General features: G+C 47.9%; 1 protein-coding gene across 1 annotated transcript; it reads left to right on the top strand.

The window, feature by feature from the left end:
* The first annotated feature begins 647 nt into the window (after positions 1-647).
* LOC144889512 (uncharacterized) lies at positions 648-2,573 on the top strand. The gene is made up of 3 exons (XM_078769987.1): positions 648-695; positions 794-2,505; positions 2,537-2,573. The coding sequence occupies exons 2-3, from the start codon at positions 899-901 to the stop codon at positions 2,571-2,573; spliced, it is 1,644 nt and encodes a 547-aa protein (XP_078626113.1). The 5' UTR covers positions 648-695; positions 794-898.
* Positions 2,574-11,526: the final 8,953 nt, after the last annotated feature.

Raw genomic sequence — 11,526 nt, 5'->3', positions numbered from 1 at the left:
CTTCCTTGGCACACCTGAGCTCCTCACCACATACAAGGCTTTCATCCGCAGCTCAATGGAATACTGTTCTCCACTCTGGGCCGGTGCTCCTGCCTCACACCTAGCTCGGCTTCACGCTTTAGAAACCAAAGCTTTCAGAATCATTGGAATCTCCCGCGATAAAGCTGATTCTGAGGGCCTTTCACTCACTCACCGCAGGCAGGTTGGTGGACTTTCTGTCTTCTACCGACTCCTCTCCGGCCTTGCACCCCCAGCTCTGTCTGTGCTCTGTCCCCCAAATATTCCTACAGGTCGCACAAGATCTGCCAGCGACCCTGTTATGGTGAAACTGGCAAAATCAAGACTCTCTGCTCACCTTCACTCCTTCATTCCTCTTTTTCCCCACCTCTGGAGCAAACTCCCTCACTCTCTTCAATCCCACTCCTCCCTCCAGATCTTTAAAACAGCTGTTCACCACCATCTCTTATCTTCCCCCATCCTAAACCTTGATCTTTTCTACACCCGTTAATTCACCCCAGATTCACTTTTTTTGAAATACCTGTAGTGAAATCGTATCCGTACTGAACCCGGGTGGGGATGCTCGCTGCTCGCTGTCATTGTTGTCCCCACTAGGGGCGTGACTATAAGACCCGTTGCTGTGTCAGTGCTCCGAGACTTCTCCCTTGTGACATGTTACATCGGTAGCCTCGTTAATGGTACGCCTTTATAGAATATCTAGCTTGCTTGCATTGACTGATATGGATGGCTTTATGAGATGTCGCATCGTATGCTTATTGTGTATTTCTACTTACAGGAATGATCTGATGATCTAAATGCAATTAAACCAAACCGTTGGACTAAAGTTGTGCGGACCTGAATGGTTTTCCACAACACTTAATTGCATTTAAGATCTGCTGACATGGCTGGCAACAAGACGTTGACGGTGTCCATTTTCAGCGCCGACCCACAAGCCACGGACGGAGGCTTGCAACTCAAGCACTGGCTCCGACAACTGGAGCATCTCTTTGATGAGCCTGAGACCGCTCCGACGCCTGCCGCGAAGCTGGCAATATTACACTCAAAAATCGACTACCGGGTCTACCACGCGGTCGCTCAATGCACGACGTATGATCTTACCATCGCGGAGCTCAAGCGGCTTTATATAAAAGAAAAAAGCCCTGTGTATGCGCGTTATTTGCTGCAGACGCGGCGGCAGCAGCCCAACGAGCCTATGGATCATTACGCCCAGGAGCTCCGGCAGCTCATGCTGGACAGCGCCAAGGAGCCACGGACTCCCGAGCAGGCTAAAGATGATCGACTTTTAGATGCCTTCATAGCAGGGGTCTCCTCCCAGGAACTACGTCTCAAACTCTTGGAGAAGACCGACCTGACCTTCGCTACGGCGGTTGAGCAAGCGACGGTGTATACCGAAGCGCGGATGCAATCGAACGCCTATGATCGCACGCGCCTTTTGGCGGGCACCTCACTACACGCCCGGCCGGAGAGTACCACTGACGAGGACGTGGATCCGCCTGCTGAACTCCGGGATGCTCCGGAGGATGACCCTACCCTGACAGCTGCCGTTACGACCAGCAGACCCAAGGCCTTGCGCGGGGCCGCATGTTTTTTTTGTGGAGGGCCTCGTCATGCCCGAGTCGTGTGTCCGGCACGTGACGCTATTTGCCATTTGTGCTCGCTAAAGGGACATTACGCGAAAGTGTGCAAGAAATCGGCACGCGGCTCGCGGCCCTTCGACTCGCGCAGCCGCGGTCGCGCAGGCGCGGCAACCTTGAACGGGCTTGTAGCAGAACCCACGAGCCCAGCGCCTTACCCGACTTCGAAGGGGAGGGCCCCTCTCCGCGGCCCGCTGGGCGCGCAGACAACCTTGACTGGCGCCACCGGACAGCCACCAACGTCTCATTCTCCATCGGGGACAAAGGCCGCGTCCTTGGCCAAACCTCGAGCCACGCAAGGGAAGAAACAGCTTTCGAATACTACGGAAGCCTTTTGTCAAAGCGACCAAACGAAAAAGGCGATTTCGAATACTACTACGGAAGCCTTTTGTCAAAGCGACCAAACGAAAAAGGCGATTTCGAATACTACGGAAGCCTTTTGTCAAAGCGACCAAACGAAAAAGGCGATTTCGGCTACAACGGAAGCCTTTATCTGCCAGGAGTGTCAAAAGGCGATGCCAAATACTACGGAGGCCTTTTCTCGTCGGATTTTGAATCGCGAAACACCGGAATGCTGGGGAAAGCCCTCTGATGACGATAATGGATTCCCCATGGTCAACGCAGACACCGGCCACGATCGCAAAACTGCTGCTGGTGTAGGATCCACCCGCGAGGCTGGTCCGACCCATTCGGGGGGCTCAGTCCCGCTCCCAGCTGCCTCGTCTGGCCTGGCTCAAGCCCTTATTCCCCTTATGGTTGAGGGCCATTGTGTTCAGGCCTTGGTGGACACCGGATCTACGGATAGTTTTATCGACCAGCGACTTGTGCTCAGGCATGGATGGCGGATCGGGCGGTCTACGAGACGGATCTTCATGGCTTCCCAGGGACTCCGGCTTAGCACCAAAGGGGAATGCCGATTGAAACTAGTGCTAAAGGGACGGGTTTTCCCTGATGTACACCTTATGGTTTTACCCGCATTATGTGCTGATATTCTGCTAGGACACGATTTTCTTAAGCTGCATGGACGTCTGGTAATGGAGTTCGGTGGGCCTGACACCCTTGTTGTGGGGGCGGACGACGCGCTAACGGTGTGCGCCCTAGCGCAAATGGACGTCCGTCCACTTTCACTGTTCCCCAATCTAACCTCCGACTGTACCCCTGTCGCGGTAAAATCGAGACGCTACTCTCGCGCGGACATGCAATTCATTGCGGACGAAACGACTCAGCTCTTGAAAGACGGCATTATAGAACCTAGTAGGTCGCCGTGGCGTGCCCAGGTCATAGTGGTGCGCAGTGAGGCCCATCGCAAACGCATGGTGATCGACTATTCCCAAACGATTAACCGCTTTACACAGCTGGATGCCTACCCCCTTCCGGGGATGGACGCGCTAGTGCAACAGGTGTCCCAGTATTCGGTCTATAGTACTCTCGATCTCCGTAGTGCGTACCACCAGATCCCTATCTCTAGGGCGGATCGTATCTATACCGCTTTCGAGTCGGGGCAGCGGTTGTACCAATTCACACGATTGCCCTTTGGGGTGACGAACGGGGTCGCTTGTTTCCAGAGGGCCATGGATGACCTCGTTGCGCGGGAGCACTTAACCGATGTTTTCGTCTACCTCGATAACCTTACGGTTTGTGGATATGACCAAGGGCACCATGACGCTAATCTGAAGCGCTTCCTTGAGGTCGCGCAACGGTATCACTTAACTATGAACGAGGATAAGTGCCGATACTCCCTACGCACCATAGATCTTCTGGGGTACACCGTGACCCATGGCTCTGTCTCTCCGGATAAGGAACGTCTGCGACCTTTGCTCGACATGGCCCCTCCCTGCGATCGGGCGTCCCTGAAACGCGCCCTTGGGCTGTTCGCCCATTACTCCAAATGGGTGCAAAATTTCTCCGCGAAACTTCGCCCCCTTGTGGCCTGCGACACTTTTCCCCTGAGTTCGGCCGCATTGACGGCCTTTGAAGGTCTTAAGACCGACATCGCCCGAGCCGCCGTAGCAACCATCGACGAGAGCGGCTCGTTCGTCCTCGAAAGTGACGCCTCGGATCAGGCCATCGCGGCGACCCTCTCCCAAGGGGGACGTCCCGTGGCTTTCTTTTCGCGGACTCTTACCTCCGCTGAGCGGCGGCACTCGTCCGTTGAAAAGGAAGCGTATGCGATCGTCGAGTCTATTCGGCGATGGCGCCCGTACCTACTCGGGCGGAGCTTCCAAATCATCACGGACCAGCAAAGCGTTGCGTTCATGTACGACACCTTACACGCCCAGCGCATTAAGAACGAGAAAATCACTCGCTGGCGTATCGAACTCGCCGACTTCTGTTACACCATCAAATATCGCCCAGGGAAGGATAACCAGGCCGCCGATGCCTTATCGCGCCCCACTACATGTGCTGGTATCACCTCGTTGGAGGGCCTACGGGTGCTGCATGCTACTGCGGGCCATCCCGGCGTAACGCGTTTCGCTCATTTCGTGCGGAGTGGGAATCTCCCTTACTCGATTGACGATATCCGCCGTATCTGTCGCGACTGCGCTATCTGCGCGGAAATCAAACCGCGTTTCTATAACCCCCCTATGGGGACTCTGGTGAAGGCTACACGCCCGTGGGAACGCTTGGCGATGGATTTCAAGGGCCCTTTGCCGGTGTCGAGCGGCTCTCGCTATCTGCTCACTATCGTTGATGAGTACTCACGATTCCCCTTTGCTTATATGTGCGCGGACATGACTGCTGCCACGGTGATGCGTTGCTTACAGAACTTGTTCTCAATGTTCGGTTACCCGGCCTATGTCCATACCGACCGGGGTGCAGTCTTCTTGTCTCAGGAGGTGCGCGGCTATCTGCTCCAAAACAACGTTGCGTCTAGTTACACCACGCCGTATAGACCCCAGGCTAATGGGCAGATCGAACGCTTCAACGGGATTATCTGGAGGGCCGTCATGCTCCATCTCCGGACCCACGGCCGGGGCCTCGATAAATGGGCTTGGTCGCTACCTGCGGCGTTGAACTCAATCCGGGCACTCCTGAGTACGGCAACTAACCAAACTCCCCACGAGCGTCTTTTCCACCACCCCAGGAGCTCGGGGTGTATACGGTCTTTGCCCAGTTGGCTCGCTGGGCCCGGGCCGGCCTACCTTAAACGGGCAGTTCGCGCGAGCAAGTACGACCCCCTTGTGGACAAAGTGCAGATTCTCCAGGCTAATCCTGAGCATGCTCGTGTGATGACGTCTGATGGTCGTGAGACTACTGTCTCCGTTCGTCATCTTGCCCCTTGCGGGGTCGACGACCTTAGTAGGGAATCGGACGAACCGGTCGAACCCATCTATGAGACTATGACCTCTCCCGACGCTCCCATCGCCGATAGTCCACCGACCCTCCCCCCGTCGAGACTGCCCGGGTCCGACGACTTGGCGTTACCCCCTTCATCACCCGACCCTGTTGACGCCTCTGACACCGGGGATACAGGGTTACGAGACGCCGTACCCGGGGAATTTCGAACGCGTGCTGGCAGAGAAATTCGCCGCCCGGCCCGCTACGGTTGGGCCGACTGATACTCCGCGCCCATGCTGACGCTCACTCGCTTTTAGCCACGCGGCCGTATAATTCTGACGGGGGGGTGAATGTAGTGAAATCGTATCCGTACTGAACCCGGGTGGGGATGCTCGCTGCTCGCTGTCATTGTTGTCCCCACTAGGGGCGTGACTATAAGACCCGTTGCTGTGTCAGTGCTCCGAGACTTCTCCCTTGTGACATGTTACATCGGTAGCCTCGTTAATGGTACGCCTTTATAGAATATCTAGCTTGCTTGCATTGACTGATATGGATGGCTTTATGAGATGTCGCATCGTATGCTTATTGTGTATTTCTACTTACAGGAATGATCTGATGATCTAAATGCAATTAAACCAAACCGTTGGACTAAAGTTGTGCGGACCTGAATGGTTTTCCACAACAATACCGACTGCTTTCCTGGAAGTTCTAGCAGTGTCCATGTGTTTTATACCGATCCCATCACCCCCCCTCCCCCCAAGTCCTCTCCCTCCCACAGATCTCCCGATGTCCCTGTTCTCTACTGTTGTACGTGTGTGCTTCCCCCTCTCTCCCCATCTTGTCTCCCACTCCCTTTGTTATATGTTTCATGTGTCCGTTTTTTATTTGTGATTAATGTTAGCTCTTACACGAGCCTCGATCATGTATGCAAAAAAAAAAAAAAAAAAGGCCCGCATTGTTATTTTACCTTCAGACGACAATTTTTCATTCAAAATGGTACATCAGTAGTTTCTAATCCGCCTTGCTATGATTGTGAACAAGTCACACGGACGGTCCTTCAAAAGGGTTGGAATCTTCATCATGTCAAACCTTTTTGGATACGGGCAGTGTTATGTAACAAAAGGTTGAGTGGGCTATAAAAAACAGAATTAATATTCTAGCCCTTGAATCACCATCAGAATAAAATCAATCACATTTTAAAGCAATGTGGTTTATTCTACATACTTGAGTTATATTTGTATTCAGTCCTTTTTGCCTTAATTTTCAATTTTCAGGGACTTATTTTACAGTCGCTTAGATATGATGCTTTAAAAATAAAAAATCCGGAGGAACTCCCATGTTTTATTGACTTTCCGCTTTGGACAAACGCTGTGTTACGATGTACAGATAGCAGCTTGAGAGTCGTTCCTTGTAATCATCGTGATTGTCCAAGGCCGCTTCCAATAACTAAAGTAACTATAGAGAGTTCGCAGAACATCTTACCCTATGCAGTGTTTAGGTATATAATTCAATTGAAATAGTGTATTGATTTTACAGGTCGTATAAAAAATTCCGGAAGTTTATTGCAGTTTATGCAGTGCCTTATACACCACATTATTTAACATGTTCAAGTACTGCTAAACGGAAGGGTTCTCAAAGTGTAAAAAAAGCAATTTGTTTTCTACAGTGTTCAAGTATATCATTAAATTTAAATAAAATAGAGGCTTTAAAGATTGGAGAAAACAAATCCGGATGTTTACTGCTGTAGGTGCAGTGCTTTATACAAATATACACCACCCGATCTAACATGTTACATTATTTGACGTCCTTAAAAACAGCATGTTTCCTGTTTGGAATGATTTTCAATTTTGTTTGACTGCCAGATGGGCAGATAGAGTAGAGTATTTCTTATTATCTCACTCCTCTCTGCGCAAGTGTGATAGGGACACCTTCAGAAACAAAATACTGCTAAACTACATGCTTGTTTTCTGATTCATGTTCCGATTCGTGCTCAAAATCCAGCATTCAATCGAAAGCAAGTTATTCCTCGATAATAAACTAATGTTTGTAGATGGACGGACAGACGGACAGACAGACAGAAGATAACCAATTGCTTAATCCCACTTTTTGTTTCACATGTGCGGGGTAATAACACCGACAACAATAATGATAATAGCATAATAATATTAATATTAATATGACCCTACTGCAAAGCCGCAATGAGCTGGCGAAGCCAAAGCCTCTAGCCACTATTTTACCCATCACTATGGCATCAGTAGGTTAGGTAGTTGGTAGTAGGTAGGTGTAGTAGGTACCGTACCAAGTTCAAAATGACACCATTTGCATTCTGGATGAGATTAAAATTTATAAAATTTACTTCTTGATTAATTCGGTGAATTCCGTCTCAACTTCGGATATTTCCTGCCGTGAAAAACTATCCCCTACGGCCGCGAGATTTCTAAAAAATTATTCTTCGTCAATTTTAGAATATTTGACGCCGTTTTCAGCCTCCGAAACGCGGTAATAAGCTTTATAAAAAATATCTTTTCAAATGCTCGAATCTCATTGGTTCCGGTGTTTGGTGCAGATTTTCGTTGAAGATAACCAGGGCCCGTGCGGGCCCGGGGAACGAGGTTGGTCTTAAAGTATTTTAATTACAGGATTAGAGGATTAGAGGTGCATAAGATTGTGAATCAAACAAAGACGGTGAAACAAACTCCTATTGAACTTTTTCGCAATTGTTTATGCATACTTCCGCATCCGCAAGATGGCGGCCTCCATGGAGCGATTTGGTGCATCAAAGCTTCGAAATTCTCAAAGGATCCAGCAAAATCTGGCTTTTCAACATAATACGTACGCTTTCATTCACAACACAGGCGTCGCCGGCTACTAGTACCCCACTGCAAAGCCGCAATGAGCCGGCGAAGCCAAAGCCTCTTGCCACTATTTTACCCATCACGATGACATCAGTAGGTTATGTAGTTGATAGTAGGTCGGTGTAGGTACCGTACCTGGTAAGACTTGGTAAAAGAGAAGAGCAGACAGTCCTCCCCAATACCTACATACAATAAATGTCACAAGAAGCTTAAGGAGTGTAACTATACGATGTGCTAGCTTAAGGCCTATTTTAAGAAATTTTAACTGGGCTTAATATACGTTTTCACAGTATGTGTGTAGTCTTCTAACTTCAGTCGCTGTCAGGACTGGTTCTCTCCGGGCAATGCGGCTTCCTCCACCAGAAGAAGTTAGCTTGCAGTAAGATCAGTGCCGACAGGTCAGACGATAGCGTCGTTTCAACGGCAATGTGTGACTGTCGACGTCGTTAATCAAACCGAGCTTTCTTTCTTTATGTAAACCGCTTATACCGTATTTCTGGCCGTGAAAAACTATCCCCGACGGCCACGAGATTTCTAAAAAATAATTCTTCGTCAATTTTAGAATATTTGACGCCGTTTTCACCCTCCGAAACGCGTAATAAACTTTAAAAAAATATTTTTTCAAATGCTCGAATCTCATTGGTTCCGGTGTTTGGTGACGATTTTCGTTGAAGATAACGAGGTTGGTCTTAACGTATTTTAATTACAAATTAGAGGTTCATTAAATTGTGAATCAAAGAACGACGGGTGAAACAAACTCCTATTGAACTTTTTCGCAATTGTTTTATGCAAACTTCCGCATCCGGTCGATGGCGGCCTCCATTGCGTGATTTGGTTTGAGAAATATTTTTTCAAAATGCTCGAATCTCATTGGTTCCGGTGTTTGGTGATGCTTTTCATTGAAGATAACTAGGCCCGTGCGGGCCGAGGTTGGTCTTAAAGTATTTTAATAATACATTAGAGGTGCATAAGATTGTGAATCAAACAAAGACGGGTGAAAGAAACTCCTATTGAACGTTTTCAATTTGTTATGCATACTTCCGCATCCGCAAGATGGCGGCCTCCATTGCACTTCGGAATTCTCAAGCCAAGGCATAATCTGGTTTTCGACATAATACGTACACGTTTATTGACAACACCGGCTTCGCCGGCTATTACAAAATAATAATATTATTAATTATAATAATACAGACAATAATAATAATGGTAATAACTAATAACACTTGGCAATAATAAAAAGGATAATAACGTGACACCTCCTCCCCCCTCCTCTGGCCACTCCTGTAGGGAGCGGGTGCTTATACTGCAGTAATGAGAAAGCCAACGAATGCAGCGAACCACCCATTGCTTGTCATATTAGACCATCATCCTGTCAAGCATAAAGTGCAAATTCATCAATAGGAGGCTAAATTCCTTTTGGTATCATGATTTGTAAAGATCATTCACCCACTTGGCACTTGTGTTGCCTCGGAATCAAGATGGTGGACTATAGAAACTTTGAGATAACTTTGTAGACTGTAGAGTGTAGTGCATCCCTCCTTATCTTTTACTGTGTAGTTTCTAAAGTTTCTTTTTTATTTTTAGTTATTTATTTATGAAAACATATTCACCATCAAAAAGTCATGATAAAAAAAATTCTTCGATTTGAATTTTGACTTTTACCCATGGTATTTCTGTTTGTATGATCTTTGCAATGGGTTCCACATGTTGATATAACCGAAAAACATCTGTTGATCAGTGATGTATTTTGTTGTGATGCATCGTTGAATAGACTTCAATGATTAGGTTCATATCATGCACCTCATTGAAGCATTGCTCCCTCCTCCTACCCCAAGCAATAAAACGTATTACAAACCCTGCAAAAGCAGATCAGTACGTGGCTCCAGTCCACAGGCTCGACTTGCATCCCGCTGATCTAGTACACCTCCCTGTGGTATATTTAGAAATCCAATTTCAAGCATTCATTCTCTGCCCTGGCTCAGTGGGTAAGGCAGAGATTCACAGCAGCCCCAGTCAGGTTCTACAGTCGTGCTTCATTACCCAAATCCTTTCAGCTTCTTATGCTCTAGTCTGGTGGGGCTCCCCACTGCTGATGATTTTTAGTGAAGCTTCTACCATGAGGCACAGTCTTCTTCATGCTCATAGTGTCTTGACTCCCACTAAAAAACACGTTATACAAACTTGCACAGGAGAATGTGAGGTGTACAACACTATTGCTCACTGTTGGTCACTGATTCTGACCTCCACAACAGTGAGAGTTTAACAGTGAGCAACAAAGTGCAATACTCTAGAATATTAAATATTGCCGCATAGTTTCTGACCAACAGGGAGTATTTGGTACAGACAATCCTGTGTGTGACCCACAAAATAGTTTCAGAAGGCAGCTGGAACAATTTAAAGCATTAAATAAATCACAAGTTCTCCAGCTTTGAGCAAGCTCACACAGCTGATCTCTCTCTCTACTGCCTCCTAGTGGTCAATATACAGATTTGTATTTACCTGAGAAGGATCCATTCTATATTTTTAGGGACCAGCTCACCCAATGAAGTATAATCAGCTTTGACATGCTTTGGCCTTTTACAAGCATACAAGCATACACCTGGTCCTCAGTTAACGTCGTGGTGGTTAATGAAAATGCAAAAATGCAAATGATTAACAGAAGCATTTTTGACACAAAATGTTGTTTGTGCATGTTTTTTGTACCAAGTCCATATTCTAGTGCAGAACTGGGTGTGCTGCATCACATAGTGTGTATTTAACTTGTATACAGCAAAACTACACTTATTACATAAGAAACCTTATTCGTGCAAAAACACTCGTTTGCTTACAAGAAGCGATTTTAACAGAGAAGGTTGTTGTTTGTGCACGTTTTTTGTACCGAATCAACATTCTAGTGCAGAAACGTATGTACTTCATCAAATGGTGTTTTTAGCTTGTACACCGCAAAACAACACATATTGTACAAGAAACCTTATTCGTGCAAAAACAGTCTTGTTTGCTTAATATTGTCGCGCGAATACCCTTGGGTTAATACCAGGGGTCGCAGATGGCTCAAATGGCTTTAATGGAGGCGACAATCAAACACGGATTCGGCTTTCAAAGCACGGGAGGAAGAAGTGAAGAAGAAGAGGTGGAAACGCTTATCTGGAGAGGGAACGAACTCAAACGGGAATCCGGGTTTAGAAGGAAATGGAAAATAATACAAGGGTTTATTTACAAGGAATCGCGGGACAGGAAAATACGCGCCAGTAATAAAATGTCCTAGATCGGGACGTCCCCACACACAGATTTCGGATACGAGACGAGGGAATGAATTACGAAAAGAAATGTCTCATCATGTAATGTTCTGTGGGTGCGGCCTTATCTGTCTGTAGGCTACAGTGTAGCGTCCAACGTGGCCCTGTCCGGCTCCAAGCTCCGGCGCGAAGAAACCTCAGCCTCCTCGCTCGCACGGTCCACCCGGCCTCGATGCGACTCACTCCGCGGCACACCACGAGGTCCCTCGCTCCAGTACCAACAGCACCGGATCCCGCTCCAAGTACCATGACAAACCAATGTCACCCAGCACGAAGCACGAAGGTCCAGCACGCGAGAAGGAAGAGCCAATGAAGACCAGGCAAAGAGGAAACGAAGCACGATCTCCAATCCCAGCGAAGAAGAGAAGGGCCCACGCAAAAGAGAGAGAGAATGTCGTCCAGCCAGCCCTTTTATCACCTTGCGTGTGACGTTAGCTCTGGCGC

Source organism: Myxine glutinosa, chromosome 1 (assembly GCF_964187855.1).
Source record: "Myxine glutinosa chromosome 1, kmMyxGlut1.1, whole genome shotgun sequence".
NCBI classification, from domain to species: domain Eukaryota; kingdom Metazoa; phylum Chordata; class Myxini; order Myxiniformes; family Myxinidae; genus Myxine; species Myxine glutinosa.
This window is presented reverse-complemented; position numbering and strand designations above follow the sequence as displayed.